We start from the raw sequence: 14,264 nt of genomic DNA on the forward strand, positions 1-14,264 counted from the left end.
GTTTCCGTCTTAAACAGTAAACTACCATACTTCAAACAGTGAACCTACCCAATCACGACTACAAAATAAATATCCCAATACAGAGCTCCCCTCTCCCCCCATCAAGAAATTAACATTTTAACAAGTAAATTAACATTTTAAGTTACACAATGATTTGTGTTATTGTTATGCATATTGAATATTCTTCACAGGGACAATATCAGCACAGGTTAGCTCTCCTTAGAACGGCAGATGGCTCTACAGATTACAAAAGCAGAACAGAAAATTAAAAAGCACATCTTGCAAATGTGCCTTTTAAACAGAAAAGTTGAACAGATTGTCATAACACTGCTGTTCAGTTTGCAGCATCTCTGTAAAAAAGCATGTTCAGCTATACGCTGCTGCCACGTACACATGAGTCAGACAAGGATATGTCGGTAGGCAGCATCCATTTGACCAGTGGTGAAATAATTTAAACACTTTCAACCTGGCGTCCCTTTTTTGGGCTTATCATTATTTATGAACATTAACCCATTTAGGACTCTATTTTAACTCTTACTGTGCCAATCCCAAACTAGTTCGGCTTTATTTGGACCTTATCAGGGTGCCGATCCCGAACTAGTTCGGCTTTTAAAAAAAAAATGTTTTTGTAAAAATCCACTCCAATGCAATCCAGGATCTTTAGAGCTCATTTTCTCTGTTCCATGCATATCCATGAGGTGTGCAAGGTTTAATCATGGCTAAATCGCCAAAAATAGGGCTTCTAAAATGCTTGGTAGCCAATGCGTGATTCCTAAACCCACCAGGCTTGAGTTAAGACCCGCCTCGCGGAAACGCGAGGACTTCCAGGAGTGGCTGAAATCCCTGCCTGACACATGGAGGGTGGATAAAGTCAGAGGCATGAAGACTTGTACTTGAGAAAAGCCTGCATTTGCACAATGCACAACTATTAATTTCTCACTACAGTGCTCAAAATAAACTGTGCTAAAAAAATCTTGAAACTGACTTAATTGTACTGTGCTTAATAAAGGGAAAACTTTGTAACTTTGCTAAAGAGAAAAACGTACTGAGAAAGCTATTAATTTGTCACTACTGTGCTCAAAATAAAAACTTAATGATTATCAGTTAAATTGTTATGGTTTGGATATGGCTTTGGGCCTATTATGCTGCGTGTATTATTGTAATGGATCAGTAGGTAGTGGGTACTTTGCACTTGAGCGAGCAGCACTATAACGTTCATAGGCACTTTCTTACTTAAGATTATCGAGAGGAGGCGGGTCTTAACTCAATCCTGGTGGGTTTAGGAATCACGCGTAGCCAATAGCTAACTTCAAGCTAACTTCATCCTGTCCCTGTTCATGACACAAAGGAAAGTGTTCAGGCGCGTCATGGCTGCGCACGGCTTGTGCATATACAACGCTTGTCTATGGTGGATTCTATGGCCATTGGGCGCCCTCTAGTGGTGAAAAGCTGGCACTGAATGTGTTAAAATGCCTTCTAAATCCTGACCTAAGTTTTCTGAAAAAACTTCAAATATTTATTCAAGATTACAAAAATGTATGTTGCTATTACTGTACAAAGCAACAACTACCCCAAAAGTGGTTCCCATCTTGAAAGGTAAACCCCAAAAGGGGTTCCCATCCTAAATGGGTTGAAATCAATGCAAATCAGTCAATTTAAAATACTAGCCCATACCCGTTCAAAGATATGAGCTCCGAAATGATGTGCAGTGTGTGGGTTATGGGATGTGCACTGTGCACACAGTATATGAGGGATGGAAAGAAACTTTAACTGGTGCTTGCATGATAATATGTAGGAGCATCAATGTAAGAAATACCCGTTTCGTTTAATGGCTATAGAGATACTGTATACCGATCTGCACAACATCTGTAACAGGGCCAGACCCCCCCCCCCCCCCCCCCCCCCCCCCCGCCCGCACGCGCGTGCGCGCGCACACACACACACACACACACACACACACACACACACACACACACACACACACACACACACACACACACACACACACACACACACACACACACACACACACACACACACAGAGCTGGTTAAACATGTTGCCTCATACTAGATGCAGAATAGATATGCCTCATGCTAGATGCAGAATAGATAGAGATACACCATAAAAATGCTAATATACAGCATATGATTTGTGAAAGTGACGGGCTTCACAGTTATGTCAGGTGTGTTCATATGCTAATGGTGATGCGATTTCAGATCAATTGCTCCAGCCACTGAGGAGAAACGCTGTTACAGACAGACACTCACTCACTCAGACAGACATTTGGAAAATTATATGTTTGATGTTCGAAAATAGCAGATCTCCAATAGCTCACAACACGCCGCTATTTTCGCCATATGTGACACCGCCTACAACAAAGTATTAAATCAGGCAGATGGTTAAGAGAAAGCAGGAGACATGAGTATGAGTTTTTGAGCGGTGGTCACACCGTCTCCATAGCGTGGCCGTGTGTGTAGGTATGTTAGTTTGTTTGTATGTGGGTGGGTCTGTATGTAGCCTCAAGCCTGTGTAGTACCTTTTCTGACCACACATGTTAAGGGAGGGGCGCTGTTGTCCAGGCACACACACACACACACACACACACACACACACACACACACACACACACACACACACACACACACACGGGGGGGGGGGGGGATTTTTTTTTCTCCACCAATCCCACCCACTGTTCTCCGCAAACAAAGAACACAGCAGGACAGATGCCTGTGGATGCAGTCATCACCCCAAACCACCCCCGCTACACCATCTCTGCCTACCTGCCAAATGGTGAATGAAAGAGAAAAAACAACGCAAAAAACACATGCTTAAGTGCTGAAGGCATGCGTGGCACTGTACACACACACGCACGCACGCACGCGCACGCACACACACACACACACACACACACACACACACACACTCGGATGTCTTTGCTACGCATACTAATACAGTACTATGCACCGGCTCCAGATGTTATGTCTGCATGTGGTCTTCTCTCTGGGTTGACTCCTGTGTTGACTGAGATGCCCCTTCTGCAGTCCCAACATCATGCCAACTAATTATAGAGCTAACTGTCCCTGTTGCGCCTCCATGTGTTCATCAAAAAGGAGCATTTTCATGATGGACTTAGGTCCGCATCTTTGTTGTTAACCAATCTGGCTAGCCATCGTCAGGGAAAAGTTCTGGCGCTCTTTTGCAGCAATGCGGAAGTCTGTAAATGAGAGACTAGTTGTTAACTGACTCACTACCATTAACCCAGCCCGGTTTCTCAGTCTTTTTCACAGCTTTTGTAGTTCAACATGAAACACTTTTCAAATGAAAGTCTTTTCAGCACTATTCATGCTGAAAAAAAAGCAGATTTAATTACTGTGGTAAATAGATTGGTTTTATTGCTTCAGCTGTAAAACGAGATCATAAGAGTGAAGTTCTAAAGAGATTCTTATTGTTTTTCTTTTTAAGATTTGTCAGAATAATTAGGAAAAGTTTTCACCATTCCACAGTGGTGGCTCAGTTCATATAGAAATGGGACAACATTCAACACAGTTAACAATTCCGAAAAGTCCTCGCCTCATCAACCTTGCCCAGAGGTTGCTGTCGGAGCATGTCATGTACCGTAACACCTGGTCGCAGAAGGTTTCCATTTTAATCACAGGTATCCGGTGGCGGGGGCGATATTTTCCCTGTGGCAGAGGTAATTGAGTAATGTTCCTGAGCCGTGAGACCGGGGTGCTTAGTGACAGGCGTTGACATGTTGCACCTAACTGCTGTATTGTGACAGAGAACACGAGAGCGTGTCACACTGACAACAACGCTGTCTACCTGATCCACTGGAGATCACCAACACTGTTTTTTTAACGTAGCAGCTGTATTGTGTCCTCTCTCTCCGTCCGTCTGTTTGCAGTGTTGATTTCTTCGACTAAAACCATGACGTAAAATGTTTGTAGACTACCCTTTTTCACTGATGAAAACTAAATAAGAACCAAACAAAAACTAAACTATGGTGACTAAAACTAACACTAAATACATTGACAATTTCTTCAACAAATAAAGGAAAAATGTGACAATCTAAATAAAATGTTACTCAAAAAACTATGACTTAATAACTAAATAAAAATGTTCTGTCAAAATCAACACTGTCTGTGTGTCTCTGCTCTGTTTTCTCCACAGGGACCAGTAATGGGTCAGTGCTGGTGTACAACCTCACCAGTGGTCTCCTGCACAAGGAGTTGAGCGTCCACTCATGTGAAGTCAGGTAAGACCGTAAGAGTGCTGGTAGTTCAGTGGGTACACTGTAAAGCACGGGTCTTCAACGTTTTCAGGCCAAGGACCCCTTAGCTGAGAGAGAGATGAAGCAGGGACCTCCACAACCTTTTCATAGATTCCGTATAGTTTCATCTTTTGACAGCACAATCATCAGTGTATTTTTTATTCTTGAACCGTCAATACTTAGTAAACTTGAACTTTCACTCTGTACTTAGTCTGCTCTTTTTCACCTCTACAACAAAGCTATTTCTGTTGAAGACCCCTGGTTACCAGCACTGTAAGAGTGCAGGTATAGTTCAGTGGGTACACTGTAAAGTCCTGAGTATTACTGCTAACTCAAGAGAGTGTACAAATGGAACCCGGGTCCATTTGGTTCCATTTGTACATTCTCAGAGTTGAGGATTTTACTTTTTAGAGCACAGCAGCTCTAGGGGGTCAAAACCTTGAAACTGTGTTATATAAATCCCCAGTCTGTGTAATGTATGCAAACTTTAGACTCTCCTCCAATGGCATCGAGTCACTAGACCTTAAAATGGCAATAGCTCAGATGACTTTGTGACAAAAATCAGTAGATGTTTCGTTTATTATAGCCAAATCCACAGAGCACTGCCTTACTGCAGTTGCAGTGTTGCTGTGCCAAGTGGTGCCACTTGACACCACTGTTATGATTGCCCCTCTGTGGATTCGTCTCTAGCCTAGGGAACTAAATAGAGTATATGTGAGGTATTACACAACAATTCTTACATACAGTATCTTACACGCTATTGAATGAAAAGAAAAAGGTTGAAGATCAATTACATAAAACCACTCGGAACGTGGATAGAACCCTTTAATTCCATGATCACATTCTCACAAACATCTACACGTGGGCTGCCTTGTTCTACTAGAAGGTTAGAGTTGCTGCTAAATATTGGTATTGATGAAGCAGTCAGTATAAGCAGTAATAGAGTGAGTGGCTAATAATACAATTACCTTTGTTCCAGTTCAACCATGCTCCAGACCAACCTCATTCCCCTGCTGTTCTTCTGTACCGCTGTGAAGGTTAATTGCAGTTTAAGGGGCAGCCAACCCTGATGAGAGTTAAAGTCAGAGTGGTAGTCCCCCCACAGCACCGTACAACGAAAGGGTCAAACACCAGCAAAAAGGGCAGGCCCTCGCTTCATTAATTATTATTCTCTAACGAGCAGTGAAACTATTTCACCGTGATTAATTAGCCGGAAGATTGAATCAATTATACCGCCCACGAGATCGATTGGGAGGGAACACCATCTCTGCAAGCAGAACCAGGCACTCCCCTGTGAAATAAGTTTCTCTCCACGAACACAAACTCTTAACAAACTTTCAAGAGAACATGACCAACTCTAATGCAGCCAGATATACTTATTCCATTTTTCATCTACAGGTGCTGTGTACGATTCCCCTGTTGCTTTTACTTTTCAGAGAATATAATTTTGAGTTTAACTGTGTTTATCGTGCGGGTTGTTGTCACGACTCCCTTTAGGCTGTGTTCGGGTGGGTGGGAGTGTGTTTGGGATGGGGGGGGGCTGATATTATAGAGTGTTGCCATGCCAACACTCATGCACAATTTAGCCAACCTGCCCGCCACCAGAAGCCGTTGGATGGTGCAGTGCACGTTGTTCAGCTGCTACACTATGCAGCAAATCAATCTTTACTTTATTTCCCAAGAAATGTATTTTTTATCCAACAGTGGTGTAATATTTGCACCTCAAAAAGCCTGATTCATGCACAGACCTGTATTGGCTTTGCTTCCTTCAGGAAGGCAGAGCTTTGTCATTCCCCCTCCATTCATGACACTGCTTAGCTGTCGCTTAACACATGGATGCTGCTTGTAGGCTGTCACTTAACACATCCAATCTAGTGTGCTCACACACTGCATGTAATATTAAACATCAGTGCCTTTCACTGTTTTACTTATTTCATAAGCCCCCATCTCATCCCTGTGTTGGCACTTGTGTTCTCCCTCAGTTAGCTTGTCTTCAGCATTCCGATTTGTTGACTTGATTTATGTCGCTTCATCAGACGTTACTCAAATGAAATGATAACAAAAAAACTCATGAATGTATGCACACCAGGGTGAAGCCACACACGCATAAATTGCGAACTAAACTATGCACTGGCAAAGAACACAAGCACATACATAATACATACGCACGCACACATGTTTTTTGCGACTGTAGGTCGGTTCCCCTGACACATCACTGTGACATCACAGGTGACATCACAGTGATTTCAGATACTCAGGGCAGGGATCTCCATATATGGGCATAAAAGGGATTCTGTGATTCAGCATTTCTCTATCCCTGTATACTTCTATATTTACTAAAATGTGTCTTAAATTCTATAACCGCATGTTTTGTTCTGGAAGCGAGGAACAATCAGTGTAGCAGCCTCAGCCTAGCCACACCAAGGGAGGTCCAGATAATTAGCATCTCATCTGCATTTTGTGGGGAAATTGACTAATTAATCATGCGTATATTTAGCATCTCATTATGGCCCAATGCTTGCTGCCCATACTGGGCTCACCTCCCAGAATGTTGACTTTTCTGGGCTTGATTTTTGCTAAGCATTTTGAAGTCTTTAGTGGAATTCAGAGGCACACAGAGGAATTGCTCATTGTAAGTGTGTGTGTGTGTGTGTGTGTGTGTGTGTGTGTGTGTGTGTGTGTGTGTGTGTGTGTGTGTGTGTGTGTGTGTGTGTGTGTGTGTGTGTGTGTGTGTGTGTGTGTGTGTGTGTGTGTGTGTGTGTGTGTGTGTGTGTGTGTGTGTGTGTGTGTGTGTGTGTGTGTGTGTGTACGTGCATGCATGATTGCACAACAGGGGGATTGAATGGGTGAGTCTTACCAGCTTCCTGTCCTTCGCTACCTCTGCCCCCAACAACATGGGCATGGTGCGGAATGAACTGCAGCACGTCGACCTGCCCACTGGTGAGTCCATTACACACACGCACGCACGCTCCCCACACACTGGGTGAGGACTGCTACTGTCCCAGCATGAGTGTAACTCCAGTCTCCACTCTTTCACTCACTTTAATTCTCTCTCTTCGGTGAAGATTCCAGGGGTCCTGCGTTCATTTACAATTCAGGCATTTAGCAGATGCTCTTTTCCAGAGTGACTTGCTGTACAAGTGCAAGCTGAGAGTAAATGGCATGAACCCTATTCAACAAACAACAGGCTAAATGGTCACGTAAGTGCAGAGAAAAAGTATTAAGCACTACAAAGTAACTATACCTGGTAAACGTCAAACCTAGCATATGACTAAACAACATGTTATCTACAAAATAACATTTCCTAGTTTAATAGTTTAACAATTCAGAAATGTTTAATACATCCTCAACTTTTTATTTGTTACCAATTTGCGAGCTACTGATGGAAATGAATGACGTTGTTGTTGTCGTCGTTTTGATGTGAGTGCAGAGTTAGGTTGACTATGTTTGACTATGTTGGCCGGTCGCTCCGTCCAACAATTTGGTCCCAAACAACATGGTCTCCAAACTGGCTGGATTGCAATAGAATTGGCTGTGCATCTTCATGCTCCCTACCAGCTCACATTGGCCTGCCTTGTGGTTAGAGTGTCTGCCCTGACATTCATTGGGAGGTTGGGGATTCAGTCCCCAGCCAAGTCCTACCAAAGACTATTAAAATGGTCGTCCAATGCTTCCCTGCTTGGCACTCAGCATCATGCATCAAGGAGTGTCAGTCCCCCTGATACACTATAGTGTCATGTCAAGGGGCTGTACTTGTACATCGTGCTTGCCTCATACTAAAGAAACAGCAGATAGGCTCCTCACCTTTGGATCACATGGCTCAGGAACCATTGGTTCCCAAAGCTGCTTTCTTACTTTGTGCTCCCTGCAGAATTTGGTCACCTGGCAGGCATACAGTAGCTGTTTCTCAAGCACCACCTTCAGGCCAACATGTCCACTTGCTCACAAGATGTCTCAAAATCTAAAGGCCATATTGCCATGTAACCTTCCGGATATACTTCCTGAGTGTGGTGGATGAACCCTAACCATCTGAAGGATGCCATGATGTTATCTCTAGCGCCACCCTCAGGCCAAAATGTCAGATTTGATCTGGTATAGATAAGAATCTCAGATCTTATGGCATTTCCTCTAGGAATTCAGTCAATATTTTATATTATAGGAGTAGTTCACCCCCAAAATGACTTTTTTTCTATTGATTACTCATGCCATGGAGAGTAGAGTTCAATAATATTTTTTGGTTTTTGTCACATTCCTAAGACAACATTTTGATTCGAGTAAATTTACCCCCATTGATTCCGGATGGGGACCCGTTTCGAAACGGGTCCCCATCCGGAACGAATGGGGGTAAATGTATTGTTATCACATTTTTGTCTTAGGAATGCGACAAAAAACAAAACATATTATTGAACTCTAGTCTCCATGGCATGAGTAATCAATAGAAAAATAGTCATGTTGGGGGTGAACTACTCCTTTAAGTACCCCCATAAATTTATTTTTAAGTTGTAGCCCCACTAGAGAGAATATTAGGATGCCAATGTCAGTTCAAACCACTTTGTTCTGGTTGGATGTAAGGAGCAGCACTTCCTCTATGGGTCACAAGCAGGGCTTTTTTATTTTGTTTTCTATCCAATCTCTATGGTTCATACTGATCGATACACTTTGGACCATTGAATCTTTTTTAAGGTCACCATGTAAGACTAGTACATCATTCCCTCTTCTCTCCGTTGCTCTCTCTGTTAATTCCCTTACCTCTGATTCTCTCTCTCTTTAGCCATCTAATCTCTTTGTTCTCCAGGAGTTGCTGCATGGGCACTCTCCTCAAAATGTAACTTCATACTAAAATGGTGTGAAGGCATCACTGAAAGGGTGTCTGACTTTGAAAATGAGACCGTGTCATGTCTGGGGACTTGGGGTTGACGTAGCCTGCCTGCTGAGCCAATAGAATCATTTCCCCACCGGCGGCCATAGATCCTGGAGGGGGTAAGGAGGGCACATGGTTGCAGAGTTAAGTAGAGGACAAATGACAGTAAGTTGGGAAGAGATGGATGGCCGGTACTAGTCGACGAAAATGTGAAAAGGGAGAGCTATAAAAAGTCAATGGAACGAGGAAAGGGGAATGAGTTTGGGAATAAAATATGGTAAATGCCATATGCAATGATTTTTATTTTCTCCTTTTATAGGCTATTAAATATAATTTACCCATCAATCGAACCACTTCAGTTTATTTCCCCCTTTTTTGTATATTACATTTCTGCTCCTTGTCCAACAATACACTGTAGAACCCTGGAACTCCCATGTTTCCTCTCCAATCAGTGTTCTCATGGCTGCCTAACTGTCTTTGCCCATAGTGTTATATTGCCTTGGCTTATGAACTTTGCATTGACTACATAAAATAGGCAGCCAGTGTAATGGTTAAGAATGGCAGCGATAGTAAATGTTCCTTCCCCTCAGTTCATTCAAAGGGCGAGCCACTTCCTTAATGACTTTGTGCTAGGAGTCGTCAAAGTTAACAGTCCACAGCATTAGCTTTGGTTACATGGCTATTTTATAGCACGCACTCCTAATTGTCCTGAGTTCCTAAAACAAGTTTTTGTGCGTTCAAAAGACTTATACTGTCAAAGGAGACCTTGGCTTGACTGCAAATTTAGCTACTACCCGTAGAGAAATAACTGGGGTTGGCTAGTTCTGGCAGCATCATCCTCTGGCTCCCAAGGTGTGGAATGACCTCCAGTCCATCCCCCCGCCGCCGCAGCCAGGATTGCAGTCTCATGCCTGATTTGTACTTTATTCAGCACCGGTGTCGCACGTGAGAATTGCTGATCTATAAGCTTGTAGATCTGCTATGGAAGACAAGGCACACACGTATAAGTATTAATTAGGCTTCACTCTCCATGTTCCACTGTTGCTCGTTCAAATAGGTTCACGGTTGTATTATTAAAGGAGTAGTTCACCCCCAAAATGACTTTTTTTCTATTGATTACTCAGGCCATGGAGAGTAGAGTTCAATAATATTTTTTGTTTTTTGTCACATTCCTAAGACAAAATTTTGATTCGAGTAAATTTACCCCCATTGATTCCGGATGGTGACCCGTTTCGAAACGGGTCACCATCCGGAATCAATGGGGGTAAATTTATTGTTATCACATTTTTGTCTTAGGAATGTGACAAAAAACAAAAAATATTATTGAACTCTACTCTCCATGGTAGTCTAGTAGCCAAAATGTGAACCCGGACATTTTGAGTACCCTAAAGTTTTATGTTAGAAATGTTGAGTATGGGTCCCCAGCATGTAGAAACTGCCGGATGCTAACTTGTATATGTTGAGCAATTTGCATAATTTGCATAATAAGCTTTAATTAGCATAATCACCTATATGGATAATATGTCAAAAACTGATAGGACGATTTGAACAATATTGGAGTGGTTTTGGGGGTTATTGAGGATGCTGAATCCATTTCTGACATTTTCTAAATTCAAAATGGCCGCTTTAAACCGTAAATGGTCATATACCAACTTAAATTGGGATGATTTTGATACTTTTTTGTTGATTTTGATTATGAATTAAATTATAAATGTGGTTATTTATATGCTTATACATTATCTGCATTTCAAAAGCCAAATATAGACAATCCACACAAAATGATTAGAACAATGACTGCCACAATAGCCTAGCAAAAATAGTCACTTCATCATTTGGAAAATCAACAAAGAATGATCAAAATCATCCCAATTTAAGTTGGTATATGGCCATTTCCGGTTTAAAACAGCCATTTTCAATTTAGAAAATGTCAGAAATGGATTCAGCATCCTCAATAACCCCCAAAACCACTCCAATATTGTTCAAATGAGCCAATCAGTTTTTGACATATTATCCATTATTATAGGTGATTATGCTAATTAAAGCTAATAATGCTAATTATGAAAATTGCTCAACATATACAAGTTAGCATCCGGCAGTTTCTACATGCTGGGGACCCATACTCAACATTTCTAACATAAAACTTTAGGGTACTCAAAATGTCCGGGTTCACAATGGGGCTCTATGGGCTGGCTACTAGACTATGGCCTGAGTAATCAATAGAAAAAAAGTCATTTTGGGGGTGAACTACTCCTTTAAGATAGACATGCTTTATACTGTTTGCCACTTTGTGTAGGCTTTATTTGTTTTACTTTGAACTCTATTTATGTGACCATTTACCCTGTCATTTGCTTACTAGGGTTCCTGCCGTTGTTTACTGTTGCTCCGGCAAAGAGCATCTGTTAAATGCCATATTTGTAAAGTGCTGACTGTTTTTTTGTGTCAAGCCAGTGTTTTTGTGTGTGTGTGTGTGTGTGTGTGTGTGTGTGTGTGTGTGTGTGTGTGTGTGTGTGTGTGTGTGTGTGTGTGTGTGTGTGTGTGTGTGTGTGTGTGTGTGTGTGTGTGTGTGTGTGTGTGTGTGTGTGTGTGTGTGTGTGTGTGTGTGTGCGCTGCTACTACTGGGTATGTCCTTGAGACGCGTGTGTCTGACTCTGACATACACCGCTGTGATTACAACGCCCTGGCTGATCATCTCTAGGGGTGTGTTAATGGCCATCCAGTAATCAGGGCGCTAGACTCTGGCCATTGTGTCTGTCATAGGAAAAAGAAAAAAGGGGACATGAAATGTTCTGTTCGTATCAGCGTGATTACAATAACGCACGCACAGAAACACCCAAAACACCCTAACTCTTTTGAGGTATTGTGGCACAACGACACTGACATCATACTGGTCCCCAGACAACTGGCGGAGGTCAAGTTTCTCTTTTCATGTGTTGTCCCTGCACACCTTTGGGACCTGTCCGCTTCCTCAATTGTGCATTTTAAACAGACCACAGAGAGGTGGCCTCTCCCAAGAGCATCAGCACTTCCTTAAATAGGCGTGAAAAAAGCGAAACGCCCTGAAGGTCATTTAATATTCGTTGACATTTTGCATAATATTGTCGGCGGCGTGTGGAACCCCATGAATAAAGAAGAGATCAGATAAACTGCTGTTTCTTCAATCCTGCTCCAGCAGGGAGATTAAACCAAGACCACCCAATCACTAAAATGAAACAAATCTATACAATATCAGTACAAAGTTATTACATATACAGATGTGCCATTTAAAAACTTCACACGTCTTAAGACAGTCGATTTTCTGGGGATTTTCCGAACATTGGGATGTTTGCTACTTTTATTACCTTCTCTGACTTCTGAAGTTTAAATCTACCTATGAATGTGGATTGTGCTTTTCAATGGCAATGGAGTGGTTTCTTGCCATTTGTGAGTTTCTGCAAAAATACGCTCCATTCTCCATAAAAATTGGAAAGGCAAAACAGGGAAAGAAACCTGTGGAAAAAAAAATATTTGCAGGACATTTTCAGGAAAATAGCAGTAAATACTGAAGAGTTTGAAAAGGCACATCTGTACCAGTCTATTTTGTTAGTTTTTCACTTCAATCTTTACCACAACTTCAACTTTTTTTCCTCCACTTTCTCTCTCTCTTTGTCTGTTTCTCTCTCTCTCTCAGGCAGGTGCTTTGCGTTCCGAGGGGAGAGGGGGAACGATGAGCCAGCCATTGAGATGATTAAAGTGTCTCATCTCAAGTGAGTTCCAAGACCCCTTCAAAACAACACTCCAACACCCTTAGACACCACTCCACTACACCCTCCAACACCACCCTCAAACACTCTCCAACACAACCCCAAACACCCTTCAGAACAACACCCCATACAGACTGGGTCCGATTGATTTGAATCGCTGTGGGGCTTTGGGAGATAGAGAATGTCATGTGACAGAAGTAGAGTCACAGAGTTTAGAGCGAATAATAATTAGTTTGAGTGTGTTCCTGACGGTGTCCTGAGTTGCAATAATAAAAATAATAACAACAACTATGCACAACTAAAGCAGTGTGGGCTGACAGTCTTTGAAACATCGCAATGTAGCATCGTAGAGCTTCAGTTCTCAAAGTTTTATCATCACTTAAACTGGCCAGTGAAGTTGTAGGAAAGGGAAGGATACACATTATCATACCAGGGATCTGCTCAGTATTTAACACAACACCCCCGAATCACCAGCTATATTTCTTCTCATTATTATTTATTCTTATTATTATTGTATGGCCTTGGCCTTCACTGAAAGTTACCTTGGTGTTTGACTATGTGAGCGAGCATCTTCAAAGCTCTTTCTGTTGCACATCATGTAACCACAAAGCTTAGATCAAATCTGTGTGTGTGTGTGTGTGTGTGTGTGTGTGTGTGTGTGTGTGTGTGTGTGTGTGTGTGTGTGTGTGTGTGTGTGTGTGTGTGTGTGTGTGTGTGTGTGTGTGTGTGTGTGTGTGTGTGTGTGTGTGTGTGTGTGTGTGTGTGTGTGTGTGTCCGTCCGTCCGTTATTCCGCTTGTCCGTCCGTCCTCAGACAGTACCTGGTGGTGGTGTTCAGAGACAAGCCCCTGGAGCTCTGGGATGTCAGGACTGGAACCCTGCTTCGAGAGATGGCCAAGAACTTCCCCACCGTCACTGCACTGGTAATGGCTAACGCCTATGGATACACTCACTTTCATTATATACCATACATTTTATAAGCGCCATTAAAATCCTATCGGTCCAGAACTCCCATCCTGTTGCCTCTCTTTGGGGGATACTGTCCATGTGTTCTCTGCCTCCCTACCAGTGGTTGTTGTGGCCATTTGAAAGATTTGTCTGGAAAAAAAATCTCCTGGGCTCAGCATGGGACGGTAGCTTCATTAGGCGGAGGAAAGGCCCATAAAAAGAAGAGTTATGCTGGACAAACTTTACAGTGTGGCAGTAAATTCCTCCACAGTACAAATAACAGCCCAGTAACCTTAATAGTGCATGCTGGCTTCCCTCAATTGTTGCCTCATTTCCATACTGATTGCAGCCCGCGGTCCAACGGACTGCTGCCTATTATGTTCCCACTGTACGATGGGGGAGAAGCTGGAGAAATAGACCCGCTGTTTTTGTGGGTTTATTTATGT

General features: G+C 42.5%; 1 protein-coding gene across 1 annotated transcript in view; it reads left to right on the plus strand.

Annotated features, from left to right (window-relative positions):
• The window catches only part of wdr11 (WD repeat domain 11), a 98,944-nt gene that overhangs the window by 49,619 nt on the left and 35,061 nt on the right, over nt 1-14,264 (plus strand). The window contains exons 11-14 of the mRNA XM_080740274.1: nt 4,172-4,256; nt 7,105-7,211; nt 12,800-12,875; nt 13,685-13,793. Of these exons, the coding sequence (XP_080596400.1) occupies nt 4,172-4,256; nt 7,105-7,211; nt 12,800-12,875; nt 13,685-13,793 (377 nt within the window). The remainder of the gene's footprint in view (nt 1-4,171; nt 4,257-7,104; nt 7,212-12,799; nt 12,876-13,684; nt 13,794-14,264) is intronic.

The sequence above is a fragment of the Nannobrachium achirus genome (genome assembly GCF_963921795.1).
Source record: "Nannobrachium achirus genome assembly, chromosome: 13".
NCBI classification, from domain to species: Eukaryota; Metazoa; Chordata; class Actinopteri; order Myctophiformes; family Myctophidae; genus Nannobrachium; species Nannobrachium achirus.